At 49.4% G+C, this 17,868-nt stretch overlaps 1 protein-coding gene across 1 annotated transcript; it reads right to left on the bottom strand.

Moving 5' to 3' along the window:
* Positions 1-937: 937 nt before the first annotated feature.
* On the bottom strand, positions 938-14,982 carry LOC141264763 (uncharacterized). Its single transcript, XM_073677049.1, has 4 exons — positions 14,774-14,982; positions 7,901-8,686; positions 7,505-7,573; positions 938-3,349 (listed from the first exon to the last, which is right to left on the bottom strand). Exons 2-4 carry the CDS (start codon positions 8,649-8,651, stop codon positions 2,193-2,195), a joined length of 1,977 nt encoding a protein of 658 aa, XP_073533150.1. The 5' UTR covers positions 8,652-8,686; positions 14,774-14,982; the 3' UTR covers positions 938-2,192.
* Positions 14,983-17,868: the final 2,886 nt, after the last annotated feature.

Below are 17,868 nucleotides of genomic sequence, written 5' to 3'. Positions count from 1 at the left end.
ATGGGAACCTATACTACAATGTCTGCAAATCACCCCAACATAAATGTGGTCATATTTATAAATGAGCTTCTATGTTGTGAGGAGGTAATTTGTCTGATCGCTCCATGCATCTGGTCACTGAATGACTATAATGCATCTCCAAATCAGATACTGTATATATCGCTAGCACATTAAATGGATGGGTTCACAAATCTGAACAGGGACAAGCTGCTATGACTGTATAATATGCAAACCAATGGAACAGTCTCTATACACAATGTATTACTGCTATATGAATTGGCCAATTTGTGCATGAAATTCCTTCATGTTGTGTGTCCCACCAGCCCTGAGGGGCGACCCTAGACCTAATTATTTATCAAAATCCACTTCTCCGGGGCCTAGAAGTGTAAACATCCATTTGTCGAGCTGTATGAGAGCCGCTCTCTGCTCGGTGTATTGCTCTATGCACCAGTCGTCCATATAATGTAGGAAGCTTTATGTATTCTGCTTTGCAGAATTTTACAATTGTGGACTGGAGAGCGGTCCAAACAGGCCAGGATCCATGTTACCCTAATTCACCCCAACATTAAAAGTGAAAACCAGGAAGAGCATTATGGAATCACAACTATGATTTCAGCTGACAAGATTCAAGCCAGCAGAATTATGAACGGCGCTCTGGAGCGGACTGATGTGTAAAAGAAAATGAATACGCAGCAGATCTGAATAAAGTAGCAAAAACCAATTCCATTCCTGCAACTAATCTGCCCCATGTAAATATCCCCTTATTGTATGGAACACGGACACACAACGAGCGCATCAGAAAAAAAAAAAAAGTATTCCAAAGTTTCCTGAAACTATAACTCAGCGGTGAGGTACACAAGGTCTGCTGTAACATTTTCTTATTAAAAAATAAATAAAAAAAACTTGAAAAGAAAAAACGATACTAAAAATGCATCCTTTATTGCATGAAAAGATTAAAATATCAATTCATCTAACGAGGAGAAGAAGACGGTCACAGCGAGAATAAAACCCTCAAGGTCAACCCATTCTCATCCACTCACTGCTCATCATCTCAGCAAATTGCTAAAAGCCATCCCTCTCTTATTCTTCATGCTGAACTTTTCCAGGAACAGCCCCGGATGTCAGGATTCCCAACAGGGTCCCATTGGGACGTCCTCTGGATTGCAACAAAAACAACAACAAAATCTTAACCTAAGGGAGTTTCATTGTAGAAAACTAGAAATGTGTTTTACCTTTTAAAAATAAAAGCTTTAAATAAAAACAAAAAAAAAAATATTCTGAGATTCTCCACACCTCAAGCTAAACAACCTCCTCTAATGTGAATGCTGCCTTTATACAATACAGTGATTTCTACTCATGCTAAATTCGCATTTCCTTCCTCTACGTCTGCTGATCCGAGAACCTGCTTTACAATGAACAGAAGAAAAAAAAAAAAGTGAAACATCTTTTGTACACATCCTAATGATGTAAATGATGCAGGGTACAAGTCTAATGAGGAAACTCTTGGAATGCTGCAGCACAAAATCATTGTAAAGGGAGTCCGTCAATACAAAACGACTGTTCAAACCAAGCACAGGAGTTCGGTACACCACTGAAGTGGTCGAGCAGTTAGCGCACCTTTCCAGCTACTGGATTTCCATCTGTCTCCCCCCACCCCCTTATCCGGTTTCTGTAAGGCCAGAGCTGTCAAACACGAGGAAGGTGGAGATGGATACAACAGAAGTAGGCGAGGAGCACTAGGCTACTTGGCCAAAACAAGGGTGCGCTGACCACCCGTGCTTGGTTTGAACAGTCATTTTATGCTGACAGACTCTCTTTAAGGCCTGGGTTATGTAAAAAAAAAAACCCACTATGTGTACACATACTGGCTGCAACCCACCCCCTTATAAATCCAACTGTACAAAATACCCCCGCAGCCTGAGACACAGCTCCACACGTCTGCTCCCTTCATGTCCAGAAACTTTTTGGAATTTCCTGTTAAACTAGGAACCTAACAGAACGGGACAAGATTTTTTTTTTCTAATAGAAAATATAAAAATAAATTGATGTATCCAATATGAATCCTTGCCTGTCCAGTGTGGACTACCACTCCAACCATTGCAGGAAGTGTTCGGGGGAAATAACCTCTTTGCAGCCAGTGCATTAAGTAGTTTGAGCTAGCATAGTTGCTGTGGTCGAGGATGCAATAAGGTTCAGCTTCTGGTAGAGCGCTCCGGTGCAGGTCGGATGGGGCGGACACCCTCCGGGGCCGGCCTGATGAGACGGGGCCGACCTCTACGTTTTGGAACAACTACCGGAGCACTTTTTGCCGATTTCTCCCCTGCCACAGGACTTTCAGCCTTGGGGGTTATGGCTTCAGGAGAGGTATTGGTTACCTCGAGGGACCCATTAGCAGTGGAGGACTCTTGCTTCTGCCGAGCCGCTGCTCTTTCCTGTCTAAGTTCACGCAGCTCATCTCGAATGTCTGTGAGCACACCTAGAAGTTGCTGTTGTAGCTCCCTGTCTTGGTTTCGTTGCTGCTGATGTTGGTTCCTTTCCTCCTCCCATATCCCCAACTCACGATGGTATAACTGGTCCCACTGCTCCTCCAACTCAAGCAGTCGACTCATTTTAGATTTCCAAGGAGCTTTCCCATCGTCGGGGTCAAAGGTGCAATCTCCATTTGTGGCTAGTTCTCCTCCAGAAGAGCGGTCGCCGTCCCCATCTTGTGAGGATGACGAGGGCAAGGAATCCTCCTGTACATTCTCACTGGGCGGCGGCGATCGGGATTGTCTGTCCCACTCATCTTGATTCTCTTGCCAGTTGCCTCGGTCTTCCTCTTGCACAGGAGAAGCCTTCCCTGCATTCTGACTGTCTCCTTCCTCGTGCTCCACCTTTAGTTGCATAATTCCCCCAGCATCTTCACTAACTGGAGCTGGAGCGGCTGGGCTACTGGTGTTACTGCTGCTGTTGCCGCCACTGCTTCCAGCAGCATTGCACTCAGTTTGCCCGCCCGGATTATCCAGTGACCCCTCTGGGGAGGAAACAAAGGAGTTCTGGGACTCACAACGTGCAGGAACGGAGATGGGCTGCACAGTCACAACCTCCTGTTTCACAGTAAGGATCTCAGGTGCAGCCGTGACGAAGGTCTGCGGTGCAGGGATCAGGTTCTGGGTGGTGACCAGGGTGCACACCTCTTTTAAGCCCGTCCAGGTCTCTGTAAGTGGATTGATTTTAACTTTATGGGTAAGAATATTATCGCGCTCGCCATTCTCTGCATCATCCGGTACATGGACGAAGGAGAGCTGAGCAGGAGACGTGCCGACCAGAGGGGACATGACCGAAACTTCCGGGATGGGCCTTGGACTTGCTGTAAAATAAGGAAAGGAATGTTAACTACAGAGATCAAAAGGAAAACTTGTGATTAATGCAATCATCCTACCACGGACCCCATATATGACCCTTCCACAAAAAGCCGCAATAGAAGCCAGTCCCTGGCAGAGTATAATGGATTACATGACCCCTCCAATATTGCCCAAAAAGAAAGTACACCTTCTTACCAAGACATGCTAGGTGCATCCAGAAACCGGTATGAGGTTTCTGGAAGATTCATCAATTGCGACTTTAAAAACCCTAAGTATGCAATTCGTGGAACAAGCAACTTTTCGTGTTAAAAAGTGGCAAAAAAAAGTTAGAGGAAAATAAAAAGGACATTTTTGATTTTGTGCAAAATTTATGAAAGCACAAGTCCCATGATGAAAAATGTGGTGCAAATAAGTCAGCAAATATCACAAGACGAAAAAAAAAAAATGATAAAAAAAAAAAACACGCAAATGATGAATTGGACCCATTATACAGTATTTATGATTACGCCCAGATGATAGAGGTGTGCAGCTCATTAAAGTATCAGAGCCCGGCAGGACACCTTTGGCAGAATTTTATTTTTTTTCATAAATTCATGTATTTCTGTCTACAAATCATGTTTGTAAGAAGGTTTTAGTAAGAAATGTTGGGAGTCTTCATCGTCTCCATCCTTTATGTACCACTGTACATGGTGGACTGCAGAATGACCAGATTCAGGAGTGAGCTCGTTCTCTGGTCTGTAACGACTATCTCTCTTCTCCGTCCCGTGTGTCACTGAACAGACTGTAGAATGAGTGAATATTCCCAAAAGGATCATGTCACCCGGTGTCACTGGTCATGGATGGCAAGGCTGAGATTCTGACACTGGCCATGTGGACTAAAATGTGAATTGCTGCATTAGTCTAGGTTAGGTTGCTCAACCATCTAATGTGTATGGCCACCAGTAGAAGAAGCTTCATGAAAGACAGAAGCTTTACAGACCAGAGAACGAGCTGACTGACGGAAGACTCATTCTGAAGTTTCCGATATTCAGTAAAATACAGTGCCTTTAAAAAAAAAGTATTCACACCCCATGGCCTTTTCCACATTACACCCACAAACTTAAAATCCCAATAAAATATATTTATGTGATACCAACACAAAGTAGCAAGTATTTGTGACATGCAAAGGAAAGGATACAAGGTTTTCTAATTAATTAAAAAAATATTAATCTGATAATTGTGCTGTGCATTTGTATTCAGCCCCTTGTAGTCTGGTGACCCTACATAAAATTTTGAGTGACCAGTCGCCTCCAGAAGTCACATTATTAGTACATTTCGTCCATCTGGGTGTAATTTATTTTCAGTATAACTACAGCTGTACTGGGAAGGCCTCAGAGGTTTGTGTGAGAACAATGAGGATCAAACAGCATCATGAAAACCAAGGAGCTCATCAGACAGGTCAGGGATAAAGTGGTTGAGAAGAGTAAAGCAGGGTTAGGTTATAAAAAATAGCCCAAGCTCTAAACATCTCACGGAGCAGTGTGCAATTCATCATTCAAAGATAGGAGTATGGCACAACTGCATCCCACCAAGACATGGCCGTCCACCTAGTCTGACATCCCAAGCAACTGGAGGAGCTGCAGAGATCCATAGCTCAGGGGGGAGAACCTGTGAAGAGGATGACTATTAGGCCACAGCCCCACTATCAGTATTTGGTCAGAATTTTTTTCTCAGGAGTGGAAGCCAAAACCAGGAGTGGGTGATAAATGCAGAATTGGTGACTTGTTTCTATTATACCTTTTCTCTGATTGTTCCTCACCTGATTTTGGCTCCCGCTCTTGAGAAAAAATACTGACCAAATACTGATAGTGGGGCCATGGCCTTAAGTCGTATACTCCACAAATCCGGCCTTTATGGAAGAGTGGCAAGAAGAAAGACACTTTTGAAAGACATAAGAAGTCCCATTTGCAGTTTGTAAAAAAGCCATGTAGAGGCAGGGCTGTGGAGTCTGAGTCCATTTTGGTGGAGTCTGTATAAAATGGACAGACTCCTAAAATATATAATAAATTGGGTACAGTAGTTCAATGCAGTTTGTTGGGAATGTTTTTTCATAAGAATTTGGGAAAGTTATGAAATGTCCTATACATGTCTGTCCTATTCCTGATCTCGGGGTCTAGACTTTTAGGGGAGATGAATCTGTGCTGCAGTTTATGTACATGACTAGTGGTGAAGGGCCTCCTCTACAGATAAGGGGGAAAAAAACAAACAGGGAAGGAATGCCTGCACTCATCTCAGAACTGCTGGAGTGAACAGGAAAGCAGAATTAAGGTAAGTACTTCTTAATATCTAAACTTTCAATAAACTGTGCATAAATCAGTACTCCAGTATATGTTGTCTCTGCATGCTTGATGTTTTAGTTTAATTTTCTTCTTAGAACATAAAATATATTTATGAGCTATCTAAATGGCTTGATTATTGTATCATATTAATGATTAAAAGCTTGATGTTACCATTTTACTACAGTAAATTTATCACTTAAACATGAGCCATGTATGAGGGAGTCAGAGACATGGAAATTAAGGTTGGAGGTTTGGCTTACCAACTCCACAGCCCTGTGTAGAGGACACAGCAAACATGTGGAAGAAGGAGCTCTGGTCAGATGAGACCAATGGAGAACTTTTTGGGCTAAATGCAAAAAGCTATGTGTGGCAGAAAACTAACACTAACCCTGAAAACACCATCCCCACCATCACACATGGCGGCGGCAGCATCATGATGTGGGGAGAATTTTCTACTGCAAGGGCAGGGAAGCTGGTCAGGATGATGGGAAGATGGAGCTAAATACAGAGCAATACTGGAGGAAAACCTGATAGAAGTTGCAGATGACCTGAGACTGGGGTGCAGGTTCACCTTCCAGCAGGACAACAACCCTCAATATCCTGCCAGAGCTACAAAGGAGGGTTTAGATCAGAGCATATTCCTGTGTGTGAATGGCGCAGTCACAGCCCAGACCCAAATCCCAGAAAATCTGTAACAAGATGTGAAAATTTCTGATCACAGACGTCTCCATCCAATTTCACTGAGCAAGAGTGAGTGTGCAAAGAAGACGGGGCAAAATGTCACCTCTAGATGTGCAAAACTGGAGAGACAGACCCCAAAAGACTGCAGCAGTAACTGCAGAGAAAGGTGGTCCTACGAGGTACTGACTCAGGGGCTGAATACAAATGCACAGAACAATATTCAGATTTAGATTTTTAAAATAATTAGAAATCCCGGTATCTTGTAGTTGTGCCATACTCCTATCTTTGAATGATGGATTGCACAGTGCTCCGTGAGATGTTCAGAGATTGGGCTATTTTTTTTAGAACCTAACCCTGCTTTACTCTTCTCAGCCACTTTATCCCTGACCTGTCTAGTGGGCTCCTTGGTTTTCAGCTTTATCCCTGACCTGTCTAGTGGGCTCCTTGGTTTTCATGAAGCTGTTTGATTCCTAATGTTCTCACACAAACCACTGAGGCCTTCACATAACAGCTGTAGTTATACTAAAAATAAATTACACCCAGATGGACGCAATATACTAATAATGTGACTTCTGGAGGCGACTGGTCACTCAAAATTTTATGTAGGGTCACCAGACTACAAGGGTCTGAATACAAATGCACGTCACAATTATCAGATTTATATTTTTAAATTAATTAGAAAACCTTGTATCATTTCTTTTACACGTCTCAAATACTTGTTGCTTTGTGTCGGCGTCACATAAAATCCCAGTAAAATACAATTAAGTGTGTAGGTGTAACATGAAAAAAATGTGGAAAAGTTCATGGGGTATGAAAACTTTTTCAAGGCGCTGTATAGAGGCTGGAGAAGAGATATAAGGTCATCTATTAACAGCATGACTTCTCCAAAAAGTAAAAAATATGTATTCAAGTATGTGGATGTTCTCATTTAATAGCAGAAAGCAGAAGACTTGAAAGTAGTGACAGATTGAAAACAACGTATAATGCAAAAGTGTTCATGTTTTCCTAATAGTTCAGAAAATAGAAGAAATCCATCAGCGAGTGCAGACGAGCAAACACTAATCCAAGATCAGATGAAATCACCGACTGACCTCGGAAAAGATGTCAGTCAGCCGAGACCGGGCAGGAATGAATGAATGAATGAAGCATGCAGATACTCACCAGTGGAGCCCACCATGTCACTGCCCATTTCTCCTCTACCTGAGAAGAATATGGATTGTCGGGGGACACCTGTAAGGGAAGGACATCATCAATAATGGGAGAATTGACTACAGGACAGTTAAATATGATCCATTGCTCCCTGTTATCAGTCACTTCATGCCGTGCCAGGAGGCTGATTGTAGTGTTCTTTAATGGGATGAGTTTGATGGATATCAGCCCCTCTTATAACCTGCTGTGATGCATTGTGGGAGATGTAAGGAGCCCGACGTAAACACCACGACTCCCACGCCAGTCGTCCATGACTCCCCAATAGACGGCATGTCATACCCCAGCAGAGTCTTATAACGGGGGGGCAACAGTCCTCCGATCACCCCCAGTAATTATAAGGCCACTTACCAGGCTCCATGAACATGCCCTCCTGCTCCCCGTCCAGCGTGCAGTGGTGGCCGATAGTGGATGCCACCAGGTCCTCCATTGCGGTGAGCTTAGTGTCAATTATTGGGGCTGCGCCGGCAGCAGGGGCCGCTTTGGAGCCCGTTTTCCGCTGGGTGATCTTCCTCTTGACCTCCAGGCGTAGGTCGCGCCACTTGTGCTTCAGGTCGTCGATGCTCCGGGGCGTGTACCCCAGCTCGTTAACATTTTTCTGTATCTCGGTCCACAGTTGGCTCCGGCGCAGGTTCCGGCGGGTGGACTCTGTGCGCAGCGCCTCGGAGCCGTACAACGCACTGAAGTGTGTCACCACGTCCCGAACCAACGTCTCCGTCTCTTCATTGGAAAAGTTGGCTTTTCTTTTCCTGCCAGGGAAGGTCAGCGACGAGAGGGGCTGAAGGAGGAGGTTTTCCTTGAGTTGCAGGGTGCTGGTGATGATGGGAGTGGTCGGTATGGTTGGTAAGGTTATAATGGACGACGGTTGAAACTCTGGGATCTCGGCAGGTTCGGGGGGAGACGTGTCCATCGGTTCTAGTTTTAGTTCCAGTTTAGGTTCCATGTTTGCAGAAGTGTCTGAGGGTTCGGTGCTCGGAGCGGCAGACGGAGCCGGATCTGAGGAAGAAGCAGCGTCAGATTCCGCCATGACTGAGGCCTCTTTCCGTACAACTGCCCTGGTGCCGATTCTCCGAACAGGAACAGGAAGGCTTCCGCCAGACATAAGGGCGGCTGGATTCAAACTCTGAGTATATAAATCTGCAGCGGGGAAAAAAAAACATGAGAAATAAGAATTCAACATCAAATAACATCACCCCCCCTCCCCGATAATACAATGCACTGCTCCAACCAATGCGATATAAGAGCTTGTGAGTGGGAGCTACCATTCTGACAGCAGAAAGAGGGGAGGATAGCTATGCAATATGACCAACTTTACATAAACCATAAGGTCACAGGGTCATCAGAGGGCATCCCCCATATTATGACCCCCGATAATGTGTCCGCACACAAAGGGGCCAAATGCATCTAACCTGGAAACCACCCGTCTGATGGGGCCACAAGAACAGGCAGCAAACGACTAGTGATGGAGGGCTACATGCAGGAAAAGGCAGCGGCCATCCCAGCCACGTACCCCGACATAGTGTAATAACAGCCTACAGGGAGCTTCAGCAGGACAGAGGTCTCCGAAGTGCTACCCCCTACATACAGAACCCACACCCAATATCCCCCCATATTCACAGCCCGCACCCAAATAGCTCCCCATATTTAGAGCCCCTGCCCCAGGATTCCCCCTCCTCCACTATACACAGTGCCTCCACCCCAGGATTCCACCCCCCCCCCCACTATATACAGTGCCTCCACCCCAGGATTTCCCCCACCCCCACTATATACAGTGCCTCCACCCCAGGATTCCCCCCCCCCCCACTATATTCAGTGCCTCCACCCCAGGATTCCCCCCCCCCCTCCACTATATACAGTGCCTCCACCCCAGGATCCCCCCCCTCCACTATATACAGTGCCTCCACCCCAGGATTCCCCCCCCTCCACTATATACAGTGCCTCCACCCCAGGATCCCCCCCCCTCCACTATATACAGTGCCTCCACCCCAGGATTCCCCCCCCCTCCACTATATACAGTGCCTCCACCCCAGGATTCCCCCCCCTCCACTATATACAGTGCCTCCACCCCAGGATCCCCCCCCCTCCACTATATACAGTGCCTCCACCCCAGGATTCCCCCCCCCCCTCCACTATATACAGTGCCTCCACCCCAGGATTCCCCCCCCCCCTCCACTATATACAGTGCCTCCACCCCAGGATTCCCCCCCCTCCACTATATACAGTGCCTCCACCCCAGTCCCCCCCCCCCCCCTCCACTATATACAGTGCCTCCACCTCAGGATTCCCCCCCCCCTCCACTATATACAGTGCCTCCACCTCAGGATTCCCCCCCCCTCCACTATATACAGTGCCTCCACCCCTGGATCCCCCCCCTCCACTATATACAGGGCCTCCACCCCAGGATACCCCCCCCGCCCCCACTATATACAGTGCCTCCACCCCAGGATACCCCCCCTGCCCCCACTATATACAGTGCCTCCACCCCAGGATACCCCCCCACTATATACAGTGCCTCCACCCCAGGATACCCCCCCCACCCCCACTATATACAGTGCCTCCACCCCAGGATACCCCCCCACCCCCACTATATACAGTGCCTCCACCCCAGGATTCCCCCCCCTCCACTATATACAGTGCCTCCACCCCAGGATCCCCCCCCCTCCACTATATACAGTGCCTCCACCCCAGGATTCCCCCCCCTCCACTATATACAGTGCCTCCACCCCAGGATTCCCCCCCCCTCCACTATATACAGTGCCTCCACCCCAGGATCCCCCCCCCCCCTCCACTATATACAGTGCCTCCACCTCAGGATTCCCCCCCCTCCACTATATACAGTGCCTCCACCCCTGGATCCCCCCCCTCCACTATATACAGGGCCTCCACCCCAGGATACCCCCCCCCGCCCCCACTATATACAGTGCCTCCACCCCAGGATACCCCCCCTGCCCCCACTATATACAGTGCCTCCACCCCAGGATACCCCCCCACTATATACAGTGCCTCCACCCCAGGATACCCCCCCACCCCCACTATATACAGTGCCTCCACCCCAGGATACCCCCCCCACCCCCACTATATACAGTGCCTCCACCCCAGGATACCCCCCCCACCCCCACTATATACAGTGCCTCCACCCCAGGATTCCCCCCACCCCCACTATATACAGTGCCTCCACCCCAGGATTCCCCCCACCCCCACTATATACAGTGCCTCCACCCCAGGATTCCCCCCACCCCCACTATATACAGTGCCTCCACCCCAGGATTCCCCCCACTATATACAGTGCCTCCACCCCAGGATTCCCCCCACCCCCACTATATACAGTGCCTCCACCCCAGGATTCCCCCCACCCCAGGATTCCCCCCCCACACTATATACAGTGCCTCCACCCCAGGATTTCCCCCCCCCCACTATATACAGTGCCTCCACCCCAGGATTCCCCCCCTCCACTATATACAGTGCCTCCACCCCAGGATTTCCCCCCCCTCCACTATATACAGTGCCTCCACCCCAGGATTCCCCCCCTCCACTATATACAGTGCCTCCCCCCCCACTATATACAGTGCCTCCACCTCAGGATTCTCCCCCCCCCTCCACTATATACAGTGCCTCCACCCCAGGATTCCCCCCCCTCCACTATATACAGTGCCTCCACCCCAGTATCCCCCCCCCCTCCACTATATACAGTGCCTCCACCCCAGGATCCCCCCCCCTCCACTATATACAGTGCCTCCACCCAGGATTCCCCCCCCCTCCACTATATACAGTGCCTCCACCCAGGATTTCCCCCCCTACTATATACAGTGCCTCCACCCAGGATTCCCCCCCCTCCACTATATACAGAGCCTTCACCCCAGGATTCCCCCCCCTCCACCCCAGGATTCCCCCCCCCCTCCACTATATACAGAGCCTCCACCCCAGGATCCCCCCCCCCCTCCACTATATACAGAGCCTCCACCCCAGGATTCCCCCCTCCCTCCACTATATACAGAGCCTCCACCCCAGGATTCCCCCCCCCCTCCACTATATACAGAGCCTCCACCCCAGGATTCCCCCCCCCTCCACTATATACAGAGCCTCCACCCCAGGATCCCCCCCCTTCACTATATACAGTGCCTCCACCCCAGGATCCCCCCCCCTCCACTATATACAGTGCCTCCACACCAGGATTTCCCCCCTCCACTATATACAGTGCCTCCACCCGAGGATCCCCCCCCTCCACTATATACAGTGCCTCCACCCCAGGATTCCCCCCCCTCCACTATATACAGTGCCTCCACCCCAGGATTCCCCCCCCTCCACTATATACGGTGCCTCCACCCCAGGATTCCCCCCCCTCCACTATATACGGTGCCTCCACCCCAGGATTCCCCCCCCTCCACTATATACGGTGCCTCCACCCCAGGATTCCCCCCCCCTCCACTATATACGGTGCCTCCACCCCAGGATTCCCCCCCTCCACTATATACAGTGCCTCCACCCCAGCATCCCCCCCCCTCCACTATATACAGTGCCTCCACCCCAGCATCCCCCCCTCCACTATATACAGTGCCTCCACCCCAGCATCCCCCCCCCTCCACTATATACAGTGCCTCCACCCCAGGATCCCCCTCCACTATATACAGTGCCTCCACCCCAGGATCCCCCTCCCCCCAATATATAGAGCCTCCACCCCAGGATCCCCCCCCATATATACAGAGCCTGCACCCCAACAATCCCCCATATTCAGAGCCTGCACCCCAGTATCCCCCCTATATTCAGAGCCCGCACCCCAGTATCCCCCCCTATATTCAGAGCACACCCCAGTATCCCCCCCTATATTCAGAGCACACCCCAGTATCCCCCCCTATATTCAGAGCACACCCCAGTATCCCCCCCTATATTCAGAGCACACCCCAGTATCCCAGTATCCCCCCCTATATTCAGAGTCCACACCCCATTATCCCCCATATACAGACCCCAGTATTCCCCCCCATATTCAGAGCCCACACCCCATTATCCCCCATATACAGACCCCAGTATTCCCCCCCATATTCAGAGCCCACACCCCAGTATGCCCCCCATATACAGACCCCAGTATTCCCCCCTATATTCAGAGCCCACACCCCAGTATCCCCACATATACAGACCCCAGTATTCCCCCCTATATTCCAAGCCCACACCCCAGTATCCCCCCCTATATTCAGAGCCCACACCCCAGTATCCCCCTCCTATATTCAGAGCCCACACCCCAGTATCCCCCTCCTATATTCAGAGCCCACACCCCAGTATCCCCCTCCTATATTCAGAGCCCACACCCCAGTATCCCCCTCCTATATTCAGAGCCCACACCCCAGTATCCCCCTCCTATATTCAGAGCCCACACCCCAGTATCCCCCTCCTATATTCAGAGCCCACACCCCAGTATCCCCCTCCTATATTCAGAGCCCACACCCCAGTATCCCCCTCCTATATTCAGAGCCCACACCCCAGTATCCCCCTCCTATATTCAGAGCCCACACCCCAGTATCCCCCTCCTATATTCAGAGCCCACACCCCAGTATCCCCCCCCATAATCAGAGCCCACACCCCAGTATCCCCCCCCATAATCAGAGCCCACACCCCAGTATCCCCCCCCCATAATCAGAGCCCACACCCCAGTATCCCCCCCCATAATCAGAGCCCACACCCCAGTATCCCCCCCCATAATCAGAGCCCACACCCCAGTATCCCCCCCCATAATCAGAGCCCACACCCCAGTATCCCCCCCCATAATCAGAGCCCACACCCCAGTATCCCCCCCTATATTCAAAGCCCACACCCCAGTATCCCCCCTATATTCAGAGCCCACACCCCAGTATCCCCCCCTATATTCAGAGCCCACACCCCAGTATCCCCCCCTATATTCAGAGCCCACACCCCAGTATCCCCCTCTTATTCAGAGCCCACACCCCAGTATCCCCCCCTTATATTCAGAGCCCACACCCCAGTATCCCCCCCTTATATTCAGAGCCCACACCCCAGTATCCCCCCCCTATATTCAGAGCCCACATCCCAGTATCCCCCCCTTATATTCAGAGCCCACACCTCAGTATCCCCCCCTTATATTCAGAGCCCACATCCCAGTATCCCCCTTATATTCAGAGCCCACACCTCAGTATCCCCCCCTTATATTCAGAGCCCACACCTCAGTATCCCCCCCTTATATTCAGAGCCCACACCTCAGTATCCCCCCCCCTATATTCAGAGCCCACACCACCCCAGTTTCCCCCCTATATTCAGAGCCCACACCCCAGTATCCCCCTCTTATTCAGAGCCCACACCCCAGTATCCCCCCCCATAATCAGAGCCCACACCCCAGTATCCCCCCCTTATATTCAGAGCCCACACCCCAGTATCCCCCCCTATATTCAGAGCCCACACCCCAGTATCCCCCCCCCTATATTCAGAGCCCACACCCCAGTATCCCCCCCCCTATATTCAGAGCCCACACCCCAGTATCCCCCCCCCTATATTCAGAGCCCACACCCCAGTATCCCCCCTATATTCAGAGCCCACACCCCAGTATCCCCCCTATATTCAGAGCCCACACCCCAGTATCCCCCCCCTATATTCAGAGCCCACACCTCAGTATCCCCCCCCCTATATTCAGAGCCCACACCCCAGTATCCCCCCCTATATTCAGAGCCCACACCCCAGTATCCCCCCCCCCTATATTCAGAGCCCACACCCCAGTATCCCCCCCCCCTATATTCAGAGCCCACACCCCAGTATCCCCCCCCCCTATATTCAGAGCCCACACCCCAGTATCCCCCCCCCTATATTCAGAGCCCACACCCCAGTATCCCCCCCTATATTCAGAGCCCACACCCCAGTATCCCCCCCTATATTCAGAGCCCACACCCCAGTATCCCCCCTATATTCAGAGCCCACACCCCAGTATCCCCCCTATATTCAGAGCCCACACCCCAGTATCCCCCCTATATTCAGAGCCCACACCCCAGTATCCCCCCCCTATATTCAGAGCCCACACCTCAGTATCCCCCCCCCTATATTCAGAGCCCACACCACCCCAGTTTCCCCCCTTATACAGACCCCAGCGTCCCCCACATTACCCCGCGGCCGCACAGCTCGGAGGTCTGGAGCCGGCGCGCCCCTCCCCCAGGCGGCGTGTCTGCGGGTTTTCCCGGGCACTGGCCTCCCGCTGTCCGGCTCATCGCCCGGGCTCCATTGTTCACTCACCGCTCTGTCCTCCAGGAGACGCGGGCAGCTTCGCCCGTGCAGTGTGAGCGGCTCTCGGGCCGGGTGTGCTGGGAAGCGCGGGGTTCAGCGGGTGTCCGGGTCACAGCGGCCCGCGGAGCTCCAGCCCGTCCATGCAGCGTGCGGATAATGGCTCCCGACCCAGAGGAACTGGCTGCATCATTTCCTCCCCCTCCCCCACGGCAGCGCCACCTACCGGAGCTTCCACACAGCGTATCGCGGTACTGCTGCTGGCGACACCTGGTGGCGAGCTCAGATAATGCATTGTTAGTGGGAATATGGCGACATCTAATGCTTATCCAAGATAATGCTTTGTTAGTTGGAATATGGCGACATCTAGTGGTGACAACGAAGTGACGCGCTATCGGTGAGAATATGGTAATATCTAGTGGTGAAAACGAGGATTACGGCAACACCCAGTGGTAAGCCAGGTAAAGCGCTGAAAACGGACTATGGTGATTAGTGATATCGATTGGCCAGAACGAGGTAACATGCTGTTATTGGTAATATAGCGACATTTAGTGGTGAGAATGAGGTAACGCGTTGTTAGTATGACTGCACTTACATTTAGTGAGAACGAGGTAACGTAAAACGAATAGTAATACTGCGACATCTAGTGGTAACTCGAGGTAATGCGCTGTTAGTGGCATTAGGGTGACATCTAGTGGTAAGAATGAGGTAATGCGCTGTTAGTGGGAATACTCATACAGCCAGCAGTTTAGATAGAGTATAGATCTCCTGTAGAGATTTAATGCCACAAGTCCTCTACATATAGGGGACACATGCAAGGCACTAACGGGAGCTAGTTTATTATATGTAGGGGGCTTGTGACATTACATTTCTACAGGATATCTATATATTCTATATATCTATTCTGACAGTTCGGGCTGTGAATTTACTGTACTCAGCCGATGAAATGTCGGCTTTCCCTAAGATGTGTGTGAGAATCGGTCGGCGCGCGCCTGCTCCGTGTGCTTTTCTTTCTCGCACGCATTGACTTCAGCTGGCGAGTGCGATCTGATTCTCACATGCTGCGATTTCTTTTCTCAGTCCGATAAGAGCTGAAGAAAAACTCGCAGATGAGCACGGACTCACTGAAGAACATTGGAGTTTGTATGTTCTCCCCGTGTTTGTGTCGGTTTCCTCCGGGTTCTCCGGTTTCCTCCCACACTCCATAAGACTGATAGGGAATGTAGATTGTGAGCCCCATTGGGGACAGTGACAATGTCCGTACAGCGCTGTTGGAATTAATGGCGCTATATAAGGGAGTAAAATAAATAAATAAATTCGGGTTTCCATCTAAGGGCCTGATTTGTGTGGACAGGGCCATGTACTTTAACCCTTTCCCGACATGTGCCGTACATACACTGCTCTGTGAGAGCTGCGTTCCCGCAAACAGAAAGACATGTACGGCGCAGGCTGACGCTGAGCGCCGCCGCCATCACATGCAGGTGTCAGCTCTATGTGAGAGGGGACACCCCGCAGCAACGCCAACGACAGCTGCTAGCACCGATCACGGGCGTTTAACCCCTGTGATGCCGCTGTCAATAGCAGGAGAACAGGAGCCGAGACGCTTCTTCCTGCCTGTCAGATGCTTCTCTGAAGCTGAAAAAAAAAGGAAAAATATTAATCTAATAAATACATTAATCTGTGTAAAAAAAAAAAAGTACACATATTTGGAATCGCCGTGTCCGGAACGACCCGACCTATAAACATCGTCCCACTAGTTAACCCCTTCAATGAACACCGTAAAAAAAAAAAAAAAAATGAAAAACAAGGCAAAAAACAATGCTTTATCATCATACCACCAAACAAAAAGTACAATAAAATGCGATCAAAATGATGAATGTAAATAAAAAGTGTACGGCTGAAAACGTCATCTCATCCCGCAAAAAAACAAGCCGCCATACAGCTCCATCAGCGGAAAAGTCAAAAAGTTATAGGTATCAGAATAAAGCGATGCAAAAAATGATTATTTTTTTCTATAAAAGAGTTTTTATTGTGTAAAAGCGCCAACACATAATAAAACCGTATAAAAGTGGTATCGTTGTAATCGTACTGACCCGAAGAATAACGCTGCCTTATCAATTTTACCACACATGGAACGACATTAAAAAAAAAATCAAAAAGCTATTCCTGAATTGTTGGTTTTTGTTTATTCTGCCTCCCAAAAATCTGAATAGAAAGCGATCAAAAATTGTCACGTGCCCGAAAATGGTACCAATAAAAACGTCAACTTGTCCCACAAAAAAACAAGCCATCACATGACTCTGTCGGCCAAAATATGAAAAAATTATAACCATCAAAATATGGGCGATACAAAAACTTGTTTTTACAATAAAAAGCAGTTTTTAGTGTGTGACAGCTGGCAAACATAAAAACCCCATATAAATCTGATATTGCTGTAATCGCACCGACCCGAAGAATAAAGTCGCCTAATCACTTATAGAACCCGAGAAATGGCGTAAAAAATAAATAAAACCAATTCTTCACCTGCTGTTAATTTGTTCATTCTGTCTCCCAAAGATCACAGTAAGGCTCGGCTCACATTTATCCTGCGCTCTGCACTGAGCGCTTACACCAGAGTTTCCGGGTAAATCCGTGTAAATCTCTGAAATACGCGATTCAGACAGAACCCCCAGCGGAAGATTCCTTGTAATGAGGCAGATGGAGGCACTGCGGACGCCGTCTGACCTGCAATTCGGCGATGTCCGTATTTTTATTAGGCATGCATTAAAGTGCCGGCAGTCACAGTTTTGTGCACCTCTGCAAAAAAAAAAAACACCGCTGAACACAGGCCAGACGAATTCCAGAGTAACTCTGCTGCCTCATTATAGTGAATGGATCCCTCCAGAGATTTAGATGGAAACCCCGATATAAGTGCTCAGCGTAGAGCACAGGATAAATGTGATCCAAAATGTTATGTAAAATGTTCCCAATGAAGGCTTCAACTCCATTCACAAGAAAAAGCAAGTCCTCACTCAGGTCCATCATCTACTAACGGAAATATAGGGGCTTCCACGTTACTTGTAGCACAAAGGCTCTGGAAAAGCGAAATGGCCATTGCCCTCCAAAAG

This window comes from Phyllobates terribilis, unplaced genomic scaffold (assembly GCF_046119375.1).
Source record: "Phyllobates terribilis strain yellow unplaced genomic scaffold, ASM4611937v1 Scaffold_4__5_contigs__length_816908805, whole genome shotgun sequence".
Classification (NCBI taxonomy): domain Eukaryota; kingdom Metazoa; phylum Chordata; class Amphibia; order Anura; family Dendrobatidae; genus Phyllobates; species Phyllobates terribilis.
The sequence above is the reverse complement of the archived record's forward strand: the minus strand, read 5'-3'. Positions and strand labels throughout refer to the sequence as shown.

What these genes read in the sequence shown, in the direction of transcription:
- LOC141264763 (XM_073677049.1), bottom strand. Translation starts at nt 8,651, where the DNA reads ATGTCTGGCGGAAGCCTTCCTGTTCCTGTTCGGAGAATCGGCACCAGG. An exon ending in GGGCATGTTCATGGAGCCTG is followed by an intron (nt 7,574 to 7,900) that starts GTAAGTGGCCTT and finishes CTTCCCTTACAG; the next exon opens with GTGTCCCCCGACAATCCATA. An exon ending in TGACATGGTGGGCTCCACTG is followed by an intron (nt 3,350 to 7,504) that starts GTGAGTATCTGC and finishes CTTATTTTACAG; the next exon opens with CAAGTCCAAGGCCCATCCCG.